This window comes from Sinocyclocheilus grahami, unplaced genomic scaffold (assembly GCF_001515645.1).
Source record: "Sinocyclocheilus grahami isolate Dianchi unplaced genomic scaffold, SAMN03320097.WGS_v1.1 scaffold28.1, whole genome shotgun sequence".
Classification (NCBI taxonomy): Eukaryota; Metazoa; Chordata; class Actinopteri; order Cypriniformes; family Cyprinidae; genus Sinocyclocheilus; species Sinocyclocheilus grahami.
Window position 1 is genome coordinate 1217456 of NW_015505207.1, and position 18580 is coordinate 1236035.

Consider the following 18580-nt stretch of genomic DNA (forward strand, 5'->3'; position numbering starts at 1 on the left):
TATACTGTATATATATGTACATTAATTTGACAAAACATTCTAATAAAAAAACCTCCGTCTTCATTCATTTATTTTCAGAAACTCAGAAATGTAACTAACAAAAAAACTAAAATAAAACCACATTAATTTATTTCTTTGTTCTTTAGTCACCCAAAGTGCACGGCTATCCTGATATGGAGACTGTGCCGCTCCTGCTCAGCAAAGTGAAGGCGGAACCTCCAGAAGACCTGCTCTCATCCGAGCAGTTCCAAACCCAGACAGAGCCTGTAGACCTGTCCATCAACAAGACAAGAACGTCATCTCCTTCCTCCTACACCTCAGCCTTCTCTCCATCTTCATCATCGTCATCCTCACCTTCTGTCATCACCTCAGTCTCCTCTGGAATGCCCTCTATTTTGACACCCGGGCCCTTGGTGGGCTCTCCTCATGGAGTTAGAGGCCAGCAATTTTTGCACATCATCCACCCCGTCCCCCCTTCCAGCCCCAGTAAACTTCCCAGCCATGTGCACCGTATCCCTGTGGTGGTGCAGTCGCTGCCCCTCATGTACACCACAGCCGTTCGCTCCCCGTCAACCTTCAACTCCACCATCATGTTACCTTTCCTGGACGAGGTCAAGTGCCAGGGCAAAGGTGAGGACCACTTTCTGGATTGTTTAATAATTGTCACTGATTCATTTGACATTTTACTGTAGTTATAGTGGGTTGATTCCCTGATACACTGCATTTTTCTTACTCAGTGTTTTGTCTTGTTTTCCAGTACAAATGTCTAAAAATGTGTAACACAAGATACATTTACTTGAGAAGCAAAATGCATTAAGTCAAAGATCAACATTGACATTAAGTAAAAATAAATAAATAAATAATGCTTTAAACTAGAAAAAAATACTTAATTCAAAGGGAAAACAAGATTCTTTTTCTTACCTCATTGGCAGATTTTTTTTTACTGGTTTTATGCAAAAACTCATTAATTAATAAATTTTCAGAAAAGAAGACTTAATTACCTTAAGTCATTTTGCTTTTAAAGTAAATAAATCTTTATTTAAGAATGTTTAGATATTTGTACTGAAAAACAAGACAAAAAGTACTTATTATAAAAATTATATTTTTGCCGAAATAAAATGGTTGGAGGTTTGCAAGTGGGAATAACTTAACAGTTTGAGAATTACTTACTTGATCACCAGGGTGCCCCTAGGTGAAGCACTTAACATCAGCCTGGCCCAAGGGGAATGTTGAAATCTTATGAAATTGTGATCACTGGAGAAAATAAATCAACTGGAAAGGGGAAAAATGAAAGCTGATTAAAAGCATCTGTTTCCTTCACATTTGTTTTAGGAAAAGACTAGCTTCAGACAACTGCATCTCTCTGTCCTTTCTTCACAGAAAAGCACCATACTCATAATGATATGCAGATATGGGGTTGATTGTCCTCAGCTGCCTGTGTACTTCCTGCTGTTAGGGAGTATGTGCTGTACGACAGGCATACTGTCTGCTTTTGAAGTGGTGAACATTTATGATTTATGTACCAGCCAATGTGGCAGTCAACCTGTAAGACATGTCAGATTTTTTTAAACATGTATGATCGTTGAACATTTAATTTAGATTAAGTCATTTGAAAATCTGGCAAGGTGTATGCCCTTGCTATATTTATATATTCAGATATTTGTAGCACTTGACTGCTCTTTTCGAACACACCCAAGCATGTGAGGTATTGTCACACTTGTTTTGTTTCATCTCACATAGCAGTATATAGCGTAAATGGATACTAATAGTATTACACAAGTGGACCAAAATGAGATGAAAGGAACCATAAAAACAGCAAAAAAAGGGAAAAGTTATATTTCACTTTGTTCATTTATTGGACATGAAAGGTCTAAATTCCTTTCAAGAGCACTTAGATGTGAAAACATTATATAAAGTTAGTACATAAGAATGCAAAAGTGTCAGTGAACAGCTTAAGATTAAATAAAAAGCATGTGATTTGTGAAGAAAACAAAGGATTTTTTTTTAAATACCATAATTTCATACTGTAATTTCAATTCACTTGTGTGCATTAGGATACATAATGTGTTAGCTCTGAAAATAACAAGATTACATGTCTTTTTATTCCAAAAATTTTTTTTAAATGCCATTTCCACCACATAACTCTATTAAACACAATACATCATTGGCGGTGGGGTGGAAATATTCATGACTTTCAGAAAAAAAATTACCCTAACCCGTTCTTCTGGAATGCATGTACGTCTACTGTTGGACATTGTTAGTAGACAAATTAAATTAACTAGTGAGAGTGTGAAAAGTTTGTTATTTTCCAAAGGGCTAAAAGTGCCCATAGTTAAAGAGACACCCATACATTATGAGTGTTATATGTTTATACTGAAAAAAACTTAAACTTCCCACCCTAAAGCCCACAATTGTGGATTATCTTAAGACACTGTTGCTTTTCTAACAAACAGAATAGTGTTTACTGAGATGAAAGTGCTTTCTGCAAACATAGGATCTGCGTAGTTGTCTCGAGTCCAAGGTCATGCAGACAGGTCACGGCCCCTCGCCACATGCCCTAATCAGAAGCACACATCTTGCACGGTGCCTTCCCAAACTCTCGAGACCTCACCGATGGCACTCTGGGACTGCTGTTTAGGGTTGGTTTCCTGTAGGGCGAGTTTTAATACTCTGGCACTAAGCCACGATGCTCTGGGTGTTGCTGTCAAACAGTGTTAATTTCTGTTTGCGAAAATTATTTGTCAACGACATTTTTTTCACAGACAAAAACGAGACAATGATGAACTAAAACTCGTTTTGAATGACAGAAACTATAACGAAAATCCATTGACATTTTCGTCAACGAATAAAAACGAGACGAAAATGTTAGAGAGGGACGATTTGGGAAGAGATTCATTCAGAACGAATCTGCTGCATGGTTACGAGGTTAGATGCAAACATATGAACCAGCGGGACATAACAAGCTAACATACACTTGCTGCACGTCTCATAAAACGTACAAAAATGTCGATATCTGGGAGTTAGAGAAGAGCAGACATATGAATAAATCTGACGATGCAAAAGAGAACTCAATTCGGTATGGTTTTCTGAGCGCACACACGGAAGCAGCGCCTCTCACACAGCACACGAGTACCCTTTCGCATCTCATGAACGGAGAAATACACACAACATGATGTCGAATTGTCTGTTTTGACGAGTATTCGCGTAAACGCACTCCGTTATGTCTTATGTGAACATAAACAGTTGGGAGAATATTGGCAGTGTATCAGTCGTCAAAATACCGGAAGTGGCGCATTTCACGGACGAGAATCGATAAAACACATTATTAGACTGTTTTCCAAGGCCTCATGATATATTAAACCCGTTTAAAAATGTTGTTTTATATACATAATTAAGCATAACTGTGAATTCACAAATGCTACGATTTAATTAAATAATTATATGTGATGCAGTTATAGGCGTGTAGGTTACGTACGTGCCTCTCACAGCAGCTCCGTTCACAATAAATGCTGTTCCACAGGAACTGTTATCATTTACATGTGTGGAGCGTCTCAAACTCCATCTCTGCATGAAGGAACCATAAAAACAGCAAAAAAAGGGAAAAGTTATATTTCACTTTGTTCATTTATTGGACATGAAAGGTCTAAATTCCTTTCAAGAGCACTTAGATGTGAAAACATTATATAAAGTTAGTACATAAGAATGCAAAAGTGTCAGTGAACAGCTTAAGATTAAATAAAAAGCATGTGATTTGTGAAGAAAACAAAGGATTTTTTTTTAAATACCATCATTTCATACTGTAATTTCAATTCACTTGTGTGCATTAGGATACATAATGTGTTAGCTCTGAAAATAACAAGATTACATGTCTTTTTATTCCAAAAATTTTTTTAAAATGCCATTTCCACCACATAACTCTATTAAACACAATACATCATTGGCGGTGGGGTGGAAATATTCATGACTTTCAGAAAAAAAATTACCCTAACCCGTTCTTCTGGAATGCATGTACGTCTACTGTTGGACATTGTTAGTAGACAAATTAAATTAACTAGTGAGAGTGTGAAAAGTTTGTTATTTTCCAAAGGGCTAAAAGTGCCCATAGTTAAAGAGACACCCATACATTATGAGTGTTATATGTTTATACTGAAAAAAACTTAAACTTCCCACCCTAAAGCCCACAATTGTGGATTATCTTAAGACACTGTTGCTTTTCTAACAAACAGAATAGTGTTTACTGAGATGAAAGTGCTTTCTGCAAACATAGGATCTGCGTAGTTGTCTCGAGTCCAAGGTCATGCAGACAGGTCACGGCCCCTCGCCACATGCCCTAATCAGAAGCACACATCTTGCACGGTGCCTTCCCAAACTCTCGAGACCTCACCGATGGCACTCTGGGACTGCTGTTTAGGGTTGGTTTCCTGTAGGGCGAGTTTTAATACTCTGGCACTAAGCCACGATGCTCTGGGTGTTGCTGTCAAACAGTGTTAATTTCTGTTTGCGAAAATTATTTGTCAACGACATTTTTTTCACAGACAAAAACGAGACAATGATGAACTAAAACTCGTTTTGAATGACAGAAACTATAACGAAAATCCATTGACATTTTCGTCAACGAATAAAAACGAGACGAAAATGTTAGAGAGGGACGATTTGGGAAGAGATTCATTCAGAACGAATCTGCTGCATGGTTACGAGGTTAGATGCAAACATATGAACCAGCGGGACATAACAAGCTAACATACACTTGCTGCACGTCTCATAAAACGTACAAAAATGTCGATATCTGGGAGTTAGAGAAGAGCAGACATATGAATAAATCTGACGATGCAAAAGAGAACTCAATTCGGTATGGTTTTCTGAGCGCACACACGGAAGCAGCGCCTCTCACACAGCACACGAGTACCCTTTCGCATCTCATGAACGGAGAAATACACACAACATGATGTCGAATTGTCTGTTTTGACGAGTATTCGCGTAAACGCACTCCGTTATGTCTTATGTGAACATAAACAGTTGGGAGAATATTGGCAGTGTATCAGTCGTCAAAATACCGGAAGTGGCGCATTTCACGGACGAGAATCGATAAAACACATTATTAGACTGTTTTCCAAGGCCTCATGATATATTAAACCCGTTTAAAAATGTTGTTTTATATACATAATTAAGCATAACTGTGAATTCACAAATGCTACGATTTAATTAAATAATTATATGTGATGCAGTTATAGGCGTGTAGGTTACGTCCGTGCCTCTCACAGCAGCTCCGTTCACAATAAATGCTGTTCCACAGGAACTGTTATCATTTACATGTGTGGAGCGTCTCAAACTCCATCTCTGCATGTTGTTATGAGTTTGGGTTTATTATAACGCTAATCTGGGAACGCAACGTGCGCCATTTCATCAGATTTGTAAGGTAAATCATTTATAAATCCACGCAAACACAGGAGAATACATCATTATCTCGCGGTTTCAAAATAAAAGCTTAAGCCCTCACTCTGAGTTTACACGTTTTGATGTCCACATATTCATTAAATTACAGTGGCTATAGCATTTCTGTCGTAAATAAATGGCCAAATATTAAAGATTAAGTGGACATTTTAATTAAATGATGCTTGGTCAATATTAAACAAGTATTAGATCGCACAGTAATGTGTAAAAACAATCGTCAGGCCGTTGGCGCACCCTGCAGGCCTTTGTTGTAATGCGTACTGTACATTAGCTCTATTCACTGATCTATAATAGAGAATATATTATATTATTTTATAATTATATTGTCACGAATCCGGTCCTTGGCCTTCCGGCCAATTGCCACTAGAGGTCACTCTACCATTACATTGACTCTCACACTACACAGACCGTTACATGTCACTCCGGACTACAGTCCCATCATCCATTGCACTTACACAGCTGAATTCACTGATCACACAGCCGTCACTATCACACGCTCACCTGAGAGCCATTACACACTCTATTTAACACTCTCTCAGTTCCTGTTCAGATCGCCGTGTATTGCTCTGCATTTTCCACTCCCCAAGGGTTAGCTGCCTTACCGAGCCATTCCGTGTTTTCTGTTTTAGTCTCGTGTATTGCTCTACATTTTCCACTCCCCAAGTGTTAGCTGCCTTACTGAGCCATTCCATGTTTTCTGTTTTAGTCTCGTGTATTTTTCTGCGTTTATCACTCATCTAGCGACAGCTGCATTAACGAGCCTAGTGTCTTGTTTTCATCGTCTTGCCTTGTCTGTTTCCCCGTGTTCTGATCACTGCCTGTGTACCTGGATTATCCCTTGAGTCTCGCCCAATTGGATAATATTCGCCCCTGCCTGGACCTTTGCCTTGTACCTGGATTATCCCTCTTGCCTTGCCATCAATATACCTGTTTGCCATTGTCTGACCTATGCCTGTTTTTGACCACGTCTCTTGTGAATAAAGCCTTGCAGATGGATCCGCACGCTTCCTGTGTTCCCTTCGTTACATATATATAGATCAGTGGCTCTATTACATTATAATACAGTATTTTAACTGTAATACAGTTTTGTTCAATAAAACCATATGATTTCTTGCTTTTGATACTTTTTTTTAACTAATTATTATTGCCTCATTGCTATTATATATGTATTTTAAGTAAATTGAAAGGCTATTGTACACTTGGCCTACATCTATTCTTATTACCACAAAAATTAATTATTCATTATAATATTTTATTATTAGTAGACCAGAACACGTGGACATGTTGTCATTCTTACACTATAATACTAAACTTTGATTTCAGTGTTTTGGACTATGTGATGGACACTTGCTTCTTGCACTCCATGTTGCACTTTACTTTTGCTTTAAAAAAGGATTTCATAGAAATTTGGATTTCATTTGGAGTTTCACTACTGAAGTTCTCTGTTAATAATAATTAAAGCAATTATTAAATCTGTTAGTAATTAAATCAAAAGGAGCCCCTACCAAGTATTGAGTACATGTACAGTAAATTAACATACTTTCCAGAAGGCCAACAATTCACTAAAATAGTTTTTATTTATTGGTCTTATGAAGTATTCTAATTTGTTGAGATAGTGAATTGGTGGGTTTTTGTTAAATGTGAGCCAAAATCATCACAATTAAAAGAACCAAAGACTTAAACTACTTCAGTCTGTGTGCATTGAATTTATTTAATACACGAGTTTCACAATTTGAGTTGAATTACTGAAAAAAATGAACTTTTCCCACGACATTCTAATTTATTGAGATGCACCTGTAAATATGTCTGCTTGAAAGAATGAAGAATGTGGTAAATAAGTTGTTATAAAGAATGCATAATTAGCCTATATAACCATTTGTATTTCATGGAAAAGAAGACCATGTTCTTGTTCTTTATGAGAAGTGGTTTTATTTAATTTTAACATAAAGGCATGTTGTGTGTCACCGAAGTTAAATCTGTGTCTATCATGATAAAACCTTAATATCAAACCTAGTGAATTTGGAAACCCATTAGATTTTAGCCGACTAAATTTACTGTAGATTTAGTCGACTAAAATCTTATGATATTAAACAAAAAAAAAATTCAGATGACTAAAATATGACTAAAACTAAATGGCATTTTAGTCAACAGACTATGACTAAAACTAAATCAAAATTTGCTGTCAAAATTAACACTGCTGTCAAATGGTATTCGGCCCGAGTGGAGGGCACAAGGGAGCTGTTTGTTGCTCAACCTCTTGTTTATCTGGGAAGGGTGTCTGTCCCAAATGGTTAAGCAGGGCTGGGCATCCTGCTAGAAGGATTTAAATACTGGGTGTCTCGCTCAGCTTCAGGGGAGGAAAGAGAGGAAAAACAAGCTTTGCATAATGGGGTGGGGCGGATATTGAAGATGGGTGGCACTGCAAGCAGTCAGGCACATAGCAACATGGACTCCACCCAGAGTTCTCTGGAGCTGCACAGAGGAAATGGGGTCAGACCTGGGCGGAGTCAGTGATGATACGCTTACATGATAGTGACTGACGGTAACATTACCGCTATTTTGAGACACAAGTATGAACCTTATGTTCTGAAGTGCACCGATCGCCAATGTTTACACGTAAATGTTCACAAATAAATGTTTTCGTCACGGCTGGAAACACAATGGACGGCGCACACTTACGCTTGCATGCGCATACTCGTATACAGGTTGCCAGGGGGAGGTGGGGAGGGGGTGTGCTCTTCTCCACAGCTCTGTTTCTGGCTTAGTTACCATGGAAACAGGCTATGGCTGAAAACAACAGGAGAAAGAAATCATGGGGTTTGCTTCACCACCTCTTATGAACTCCGCTTTTGTCATTGCCTTTATATGGACATTTTTAAGGAATATCCAGGCGAGCTATGTACTGTAGGTAGAGTGAATGGATTATGGTGGACACAGTCTACAGAGGCAGAGATAGACTGTATTATTATTCGCCGTTGCTGGTTACAGTGTCCATATTATAGAGTATATTCAAAATTATTAGTTAAAAAGCTGATTTAGTCTAACATAATTTATTTAAAGTATATAACACATTAAAAAGTGCTGCACTGTTCAGTAAAACAAGTTATTCAAATAAATATAAAAAAAGAAAATGAAATCAAAAATCCAAATGATACAATCTTAATAATAGTAAGCAAATTATAAGTTCTAAAAAGCATTTATTGCACTAAAAATAATTAGGGGAATCAACAATACAATACAAGTATACAAGTATTATTTGAAATCTGTTTTAACATTGATCTAGTACCACATTGACGCAGGGAATGTAGACTATAGTGTGAATGGTTTTGCATGACTTCATATACAGAGGTTGCAAAGCATCTGCTATAACTGATTCGTGTCTAGCCTGAGTAGACCGAATGGAGGAGGAGAGAGAAGAGCTCCAGGCTTTTGTAATGTGTCCAGTTAATCTTTCATTGAAATCTTCCATCAGTTTTGCTGAGCAATGAGCATTTTTGGCTCTATAAAGTGGATGTTTAAACTACCCTTAGAAAATCATAGAATCAATTTTGTGCTGAATTTGGTAAAGAGTAAAGACTAACAGTAAAAAGCAGTAGGTATAAAGTTAGGCCAGTGCATGTGACATTTAATGTAATGAAATGTTCTTGAGTGATGGGTTGCACGTCAAAAATGGAATGCTGGTCTGTTCTCATATTGCTGGATCTATGTATGTATGTACACTACCATTCAAAAGTTTGGGGTTGGTAAGATAAGTATTTTATGCTTACCATTGCTGCTTTTTTTTTTTTTTTTTAACACAGTAACTACAGAAATTGTGTGAAATATTATTACAATTAACTTTAACAAATAACTTTTTTTCTATTTTAAGATATTTTAACATGTAATTTATTCTTTTGATGTCAAAGCTGAATTTTCATCAAGTTGTAATCCAGTTTTCAATATCACATGATTCTTCAGCGATTATAGTGTATATATGTATTTGTATTTTTTAAACATTAATTATAACAGTGTGTAGTCTGGTTTGCTGATGTCCATTGTGTGTAGTAGCAGCTCACAAAAACTTGCCCTGATGGTAGAAAATTTGTGGAATCATGACTTATTTTTTTAATTGTGTAATTTTTTTCAATAATCAGTCACACTAAAAAAAAACCTGACAATCGACAGCCCTAATTGTACGTTTTATTTCAAATGTTTTACTTATGAGACCATATAGTTGACATCTTAGGTCTTCCCATCATTTATACAGAAATGTATAAACTGGCAGCATAACTATGTCAAACATCCTGGAAACAAAGGGTGAGCGGCAGCATCTGATCGCCTGTGCTGGTGACATGCCCGCAGGACACACTGCCCAAGGCCGAATGGGAGACAGCACGGACACCTCTGATCTGGGATCAGGTCTGACAGACTGCTGAGAGAGCTGCGAATTAGAAGCGCAGGCCTGCAGGCTGGGCTAACCCACGTAATATTAACATAGCTTGCAGTCAGGGAGAATGCTGCTCTCGTTCTGTGGGGAATGAGATTCAGTAATCAGAGATGGGTGTTCAGTGACTGCCAGTCTAAAACACTGACATATACAGGTGTGTCTGAATTAAAAACCTGTATTTGATGACAAACTCACAAACAAGAACACACCTCAAATGTATAATATGATATTAGACAAAGACAACTGTTGTCTTAGTATTATATTGTAACCAGGTGCAATATAATAAAGCAACAACATTTTCACATTTACATTTATGCATTTGACAGATGCTTCTATTTTACTTTTTACTTTTTTATCAGTTCGTAGTTATATACAGTGGGTACGGAAAGTATTCAGACCCCCTTAAATTTTTCACTCTTTGTTATATTGCAGCCATTTGCTAAAATCATTTAAGTTCATTTTTTTTCCTCATTAATGTACACAGAGCACCCCATATTGACAGAAAAACACAGAATTGTTGACATTTTTGCAGATTTATTAAAAAAGAAAAACTGAAATATCACATGGTCCTAATTCTAATTCAGACCCTGTGCTGTGACACTCATATATTTAACTCAGGTGCTGTCCATTTCTTCTGATCATCCTTGAGATGGTTCTACACCTTCATTTGAGTCCAGCTGTGTTTGATTATACTGATTGGACTTGATTAGGAAAGCCACACACCTGTCTATATAAGACCTTACAGCTCTTATTTTCTGAAATCACGTTTTTATTGTGTTATTATATTTTTATTGTGTTAGTTAGCTATATTTCTTTATTATTATTTAATATATATATATATATATATATATATATGCAAAAACCGATAATTCAAAAATCATGTTTTTGTGTGTGTGTATATATATATATATATATATATGCATGCATGTGTATTTATGTATACATAATAAATAAACACAATACACACACACATATATTATGTAAACAAAACCTTTTATTTTGGATGTGATTAATCGTTTGAGAGCACTAATATATATATATATATATATATACATACTGTATATAGATATACATACATACATACACACACACACACACGCCAATCTGGCTTTTTGGGTGAAATATATTTGGTCCAAAATGCCCCTCCACAACACTGTAAATTAAACATCAAATGGCTGAGATTCTGTCACTTCACACCAGTGTTGTTACCAGTGTAATTAAAACTATCAAAAATAATTTTCAATAATTGAAAGAAAGCTGAAATATATGTATTAGATGAAAACTTAAACTTTAAAAAAACTTTTTTTAATTTAGTTGATAAGGAAATATTTCTCATTTTCATTTAATTTGAAGTTCTAAAATTAAATAAAACAACTAACAAAAGCTAATAAAGATGACAAAACAAACAAAAAATTTGTAAAAAAAAAAGAAAGGCATATACTATTACGGCAGTATATATACTGCCGTAATAGTATATGCCAAATTACTGTAGCTGGAAATCCTTTTGTATTGTGCCTGGTTAATACCAATATGTTTTATTATTACAATATTAATTTTGTATTTGTTGAGTTTTATATTTGTTCCCTTTTGGCTCTGTGGACATTTATTAAATAAACTGCAATTTAATTTCCACCAACTTAAAATGTTGTACTGTGTTTAACAGCATTCTGTGGTGGAAAGTATGTTTTATTGAGCATTTATTGTTTTATTGGGCATAATTAATTTTTGGCCATTTAAAAAGTAGCAGCTATAAACAATAAAGGCATGATAATGGTTCTAAGTTAATGTGACCTTAATATAATAAACAGAAAAAAATGTGAAATCTGTTCATTTTAATAAAAATCAACCCTTGGGACATTAAAGTGCCAAAAGTTGAAGAAACACCCTGAAATGCTGTGCTAATTTCTGCTCAGTGTCATGTGGCATATTGTGAGCTGTTGAATGGGCCTGAGAATAGCCTCGGGCAGTACGCATATTACAGTCTTGTAACTAACCTCCTCCTCTGTTGTCCTCCCCCTGCGGCAGCACAAACAGACCCCAATGGCCTGTCGCCAAGACAAATCAAAAGTGACAGTGATGATGACGACCTGCCAAATGTGACCTTGGACAGTGTTAATGAAACAGGATCCACGGCGCTGTCTATAGCACGAGCAGTCCAGGAGTGAGTATTCTCTAAAGACACACTCTCACAAACAAACCAGCATGCACTGGAAATCAAACTTCAACATATGCACACTGACTGTCTTCAGATGAAAAAAAAACTGTGTGTTGATGTAATGCTAATAATGTAGATTCATATTGTGTGTTTGAAGATTCAGCTGTTTGACTTTAAAGCACTAGATCTCAACCTTTTTAAGTCCAAACCTCCCTTTGTCCAAGACAGTATTCGAAAGCTATCCTATTTATACTGATGTGTTTGTAAAAAAAACACAAAAAAATATGATGCCAGTTTAATGTTGTATATATTAAATTTTTTTGTGTTTTTAGCATTTTAATTAAGATTATGTAAATATGACTAAATATAAATAATGTTAAGACTTCTTGGGACCCTAGGGGGGCTGGCTGGTTAAGAAATGATAAATATGTCATCATTTACTCAGCTTCATGTTGTAACCAAATCGTGGCCAAAATTTCACAGTGTTTTCTGAGCTTAAGGAAACCCGCAAAATACAGCAAATTAACGGAGAATAAAAATAGCAAAGCAGTCCTCAAATGTTACCTTTGTTATTTACTGCAATAATTTGACATTAATTTGATCTTGAAATGATTATTTAACACAAGTTACCACTCCACCACCTGTTCGACGTCATTAACGACACTTCTAACCATCGTGGTTCAAATGACGAATGTGCGACAAATTTCCAATGTTTTCGGGAAACAGTTGTGACTAGTTAGTTCCTTTCTCCAACAATACATCGTACTATGATAGTTAAGCAATGAATTACATTGTTGTTTGGAAAACTCACCCCAGTATGACTTACTTTCTTTTGTGGTACACAAAAGAAGATATTTTGAAACAGGTATCCTTTTTTGTCCATAAAGTTTAAGTCAATGGTGTCCAATCAGGGTTGACTTTCATTTAATGGAGAAACACACTCTTCAAAGTAACTTATTTTGTGTTCTGCGACTTAAACAAAGTCATACAGGTTTGAAAAGACAAGAGTGTGAATAAATGATCACAGAATGATCATTTTTTAGCGAACTATCTGTTTAAAGGGGTCATATGATGCTGCTAAAAAGAACATTACCGTATTGACCCGAATATAAGACAATGTTTTTTTCTTGGAAATACATCTGAAAAAACGCGGTCGTCTTATATTCAGGGTCTAGACTTTGACATGTCAATAATACACCCACAACAATAGGTGGCGCCAAATACGCATAAAACGAGTGTGCCATGAAATACGTAATGTAATGCGTGTTGTAAAGATCGCGAGTAAAAACAAAAGAAAAAGAAAACCTTACAGCTGCATGAGTCGTGACTGTCACGTTAGCCTGATGGGACCAAACTGCCTTTGTGATTTTAAAAGACAGTAAGACAGTACCCAGATTTGAAGACTACAGTAAGATTTAACTTCTACTCTTAATAAGATTTTGGTAGGCTACTATTGGATCATCATATGACCCCTTTAAAGGGGTCATATGATGCTTTTTTAAAGATCTAAAAAGCCTCTCCTTCCGACAAGCGTAGTCTGCTCTGATTGGCCAGCTGACCCAGTGCATTGTGATTGGCCGAACACCGCAAGCACTCATCGGAAATGTAATGCCCCTTACCATAATCGCGAGCTTCATCTTTCAAAATAAATGTAAAGACAGAGCCCGAAAGGGGAACAGAGTCTCGTGACAGACACAGTGATGAATATGTGTTTGCAGTACACAAGCCACGGTTAAGACATCTGACTCCACTGTGACCTCTCTCTCTCTCCCTCTCTCTCTCTCTCTCGCGCTCTCTCTCTCTCTCGCTCTCTCGCACTCTCTCTCTCTCTCTCTCTCTCTCGCTCTCTCGCTCTCGACATGATCAAAACCAGAAGACTCTCAAGCCTGCAGGCAGTAAAAAACAGCCTAGGACTTCTCCCAAAGAGTTTTCCATGAGCTAGCCCCCCTACCAGCACCCTGTCGTCTGCCTGTTATTTAGGCAAATGGTTTGGAAAGTATTCCAAGATTCCTCCGTATGTCAAAGCTTCGCCCTCACACTGTGTAAATGTTTCCCTTTACTCCGAGTGTGCTGTAGATGAACGGTACTAGGACTTTGCCCCCCAGTGCAGCAGAATGCCAAAACACAGTTTAACCAGGTTTACAGGAATGGTGTTATTGGGAGAGCTGCTGCTTTTGGCTGTTTACAGAGAGAGAGAAAAGGAGAAAGAGGGCATGTGTGCAGCTGTGTTCATTCTAGCATGTGAAATAAGATAACATTGTGGGCAGTGTCGCCACAAGAATAACACAGATAGCACGGCGGACTCAATGGATGAGAACAAATAAGCATTTATCACATCAAAGAAGTGTTTGATGAAGAATATTGTCATTTAATTGGGTCAGTGTTTTTGTACAATAAACCAACCAGAAAATTATAAAGGCTAGGCAATAAAATGCAGTTTACAATGAGACCGGAGCATCTAACAATTTGTGGCTGCAGAGTTTGGCTGGCACCGCGAGGCCCTGCGGGACTAAAATAACCCCCTCGGCTCATGGACCTGTCAGAGGCCAGTCACAGCCGACCCAAAATGACTCAGTCCTCCACTATAAGACCGTCCTCACCACCAGACGAGCCAATTTAGGAGAGAGTGAACTGCCAGCTCTGCACTTAATTTAAATATCCATGCAGCTAAAGAAGCCCTGTATCACACTGCACGACACTCTGAGCGAGAGGCCAGATGCTGTTATGTGCTGATATCTGGCTTCAAGTTGCCGATATCAGTTGCAGATGAACAGACCAAAAGTCATTGCCCAACTTTTGCATCTCTGAGAGCATCTTGAGTGACAAATGCATCTATATTAGTTGCATTTTGGACAAATGCTTTCTATATTGTGTGTTGCATTATCCATGAATCCCATCATGAAAGGGGCTGTAATATTATTAAAGTGGCCCTGACAGGTTCTTTTGGGTTCCTTGAGTCACCAGGGCCATTCAGTCAGACAGGTGGGGAATGTGGCTGCACACACACACACACACACACATTTGCACATACAACTTACACACTTTCAGTTCCTGCACAAACTTCAGTAATAAGGATGCATGACCATATTAGTTATCAGCCAATATTAGTATTTTGTTGACTGGTGTGGTCAATTCTGCATATTTATTGACTGATATTGGACACTCACTTCTACAAATTTTAAGATTTTAAAGGGGTCATATGATGCGATTTCAAGTTTTCCTTTGTCTTTGGAGTGTTACAAGCTGTTCGTGCATATAAGATCTGTAAAGTGGCAAAGACTAAAGTCTCAAACCCAAAGAGATATTCTTTATAAAAGTTAAGACTCATCCACACTTTCCTAAAACGCCTCATCCTAATGCCCCCACATGTCTATGTCACAGTGTTGGAAGATTTGCATAACACCGCCCAAATGTTTACGCAAAGAAAGGCGCCATGTCGTGGAGACGCTGTGTGTTTCCAAATACGGTAAGGGGTGTAACATTTCCGTCACACGCTTGAGGCATTCGGCCAATCACAACACACTGGACAGCTGGCCAATCAGAGCACACCACACTTTTCAGTGCGATGAACTTTGTAAAAATCAACGCGTTTCAGAAAGGCGGGGCAGAGAGGAGCAACAATAATGTACAGTATGTGGAAAATAATGTGTTTTTTTAACCTTACACTGTGTAAACACATTGCATTACACCAACTACACAAAATAATGCTATTTTCAGTATTGTCATCTAGCACTGATTTAAAATAATAGCTCTATAGAACAACAAAACCCTTAATAGCACTGTTCTTGAATAGCTCTTTTCTACAATAGGGGTCCAATTCCCACCAAAATATAAAGTCCTTTGTAATTTAAAAAATAATATTTTTTATATTATTTATATTCAATATTAGTTTGTATTTAATATTAGTTTATATTATTTATATTTTATGTAAAACATTCTTATTATAAATAATTTACTATGTAGTACTTATTTAAATAATATTAATATTTTTTTCTCTATATACTGTATATCATTTTATATTTCTAATATATTATATTATATTATATTATATTATATTATATTATATTATATTATATTATATTATATTATATTATATTATATTATACAATATTATACAGAACCTAGAGTAGACCTTCAGTGATCTAACCTAATCTCTCCCTGCCTTCTTGGTTCTTCTCTGTCCTTCCTCTCTGCATGGACGAGATGCAGGTCTTGTTGTGACAAATGTTTAGGGGAGCGTATCAGAGAACACCCTGAGCCCTGAGCAATAAGCTTACTTCACTGGTCATTCTGGAGGGGAGAGCAGAGACAAAAAGACCAAGAGCTCAATTCAGTCTAATATTAAAATGCTTCAGAACCATTTCAGCATACAGAAGAATTCATACATCCCACCCCCTCCACACAAAGACAAAAGCACAAAGCCAGGATGACAGGGTTATGCAGGGTTCACACAAGAGCTGTTTTAAAGGTCTAGGAATCACCTGAGCAGCAGAGCTCCGCACTGTTCTACAGTAGGTGACGGGCCGGCACTAGCATATGTTACTTTTTGACGAGGAGTAAAAACAGATATGGTTGGATCAGTGGCTGGACCCACCAAAAGGCTTTGATTGAAGTAAAATGTTAAGTAAAAGAGGGGAGAAAAGTGTCAGTGGGGTATGAATTAAAAGTATCATGGTGTCCTCTTTGTGCTGGGGGAAGGGTTGAGCTAGGCAAAATAAGAGATCATCCAACCAGGGGATCTAGAGGACACCTGGTGCCTGTGGACAATAGTGTTGTGAAGGAGATGTGTGAGACCGATGTTTATAGATTGTAGATCTACTAATAATGGATTTAGCTGGTATTGATATCAAACGTGGGCCGATTTTTGATTAATTAGTTAATAGTTTCTAAAACCCATATATACAGTTTAAATTCCCCCCCACAGAATCCCAATAATAGCCAGTAAAATAAATCGATCAATCAGTAAATAAATTTATACACATATACTCAAATGATCAAAAGATTGGGGTATTTTGGAAATAAAAAATTCCTATATTAAGCAAGCAAAATCACAGTGTAGACTCTTTTGAACTTTCTATTCATCAAAGAAACTTGGTAAAAATGTATCACAGTTTCCTCAAAAATATAAAGCAACACAACTCTTTTCAAAGTTGATAGTAATAAGAAATGGTTGGGCACCAAATCAGCATAATACAATAATTTCCAAAGGTTTATGTGACACTGAAGACATTCAATCAAAAATTCAGTTTTGTATCACAGGAATAAATTACGTTTCAAAATATATTCAAATAAAAAGTATATCACAGTTTTAATTTTTTTTACTGTATTTTTGATTAAAAAAATTGCAGCCTGGGGAGCATATGAGACTTCTTTCAAAAACATAGATATATATTAGTTTCTCTCATCTGTTTGTGAGCTGTAATTATTTAGTATAAATAGTGTTTTTTCTAAATAGTATTTACTATTAAATAAATAGTATTTCTTTAGCTAAATTACTACAGCTATATACTGTATAAATAAATAATACAATAATTTCCAAAGGTTTATGTGACACTGAAGACATTCAATCAAATATTCAGCTTTGTATCACAGGAATAAATTACGTTTCAAAATATATTCAAATAAAAAGTATATCACAGTTTTAATTTTTTTTTACTGTATTTTTGATTAAAAAAATTGCAGCCTGGGGAGCATATGAGACTTCTTTCAAAAACATAGATATATATTAGTTTCTCTCATCTGTTTGTGAGCTGTAATTATTTAGTATAAATAGTGTTTTTTCTAAATAGTATTTACTATTAAATAAATAGTATTTCTTTAGCTAAATTACTACAGCTATATACTGTATAAATAAATATATATATATATAGATAGATACATTGAATCTTTTATGGTCTGAATCAAAAAAATTATCAGCTGGTTGATGTGTACTGGATATGCACATGATAATTTGAGACTAATCCCCCATTTCATTAAGGAGAATAACCATCTGTACCTGTCAGGTGAATCTGTATTTTCAAGTCATTTTCCACGAGTCAGACTACTGTATCACTATTTATGTCAGTGGCGTCCCCTCTGAAATATATCAGACTGTAAACATCCTGTGAGAGTTCGCCGCTGAAAGTCTTTCCACTGTAAATCCTGTCACTCCCTTTGTGCTCCATCACTCCCTCTGAACTCTCCTTCTAACATCAACCCCCCTCCATTTTTACCTGCCACCAACTTTTATTCTCACAGAAACTCTCTCTGTGACTCTCTCTCACTCTCTTGTAATTTCTCTGAGAGAAGAAACAAAAAAACAACCTGTTTGGCTCATTGCCTCTTTCTCGGCTTCTCTTTGTCTCCTCTTCTCAATTTCACTTCTCCCCTCCTGGGTCTCTTTCTCTCTCTCGCTTTCACTCTCTGCGTGTGTTTGCTTGAGGCAGCGAGAGAGAGAGAGTTCAGCCTCATTTCTGACACATTGGCTAATTTCCGCTAGGCCTTTGCTTGGCAGCACACCAACACCAACAGGTGACCCAGAAGCAGGGGAGAAACAGGAAGTGGGCTGC

At 36.7% G+C, this 18580-nt stretch overlaps 1 protein-coding gene across 4 annotated transcripts in view; it reads left to right on the top strand.

Moving 5' to 3' along the window:
• The window catches only part of LOC107569427 (Krueppel-like factor 12), a 42577-nt gene extending 30291 nt beyond the window's left edge, over positions 1-12286 (top strand). Inside the window, exons 3-4 of one of the 4 annotated variants that reach the window (XM_016255535.1) lie at positions 147-630; positions 11903-12286. In XM_016255535.1, the coding sequence (XP_016111021.1) occupies positions 147-630; positions 11903-12042 (624 nt within the window). In that variant the 3' untranslated portion in view covers positions 12043-12286. The other 3 variants (XM_016255531.1, XM_016255542.1, XM_016255550.1) reach the window with 3 other exon arrangements.
• Positions 12287-18580: the final 6294 nt, after the last annotated feature.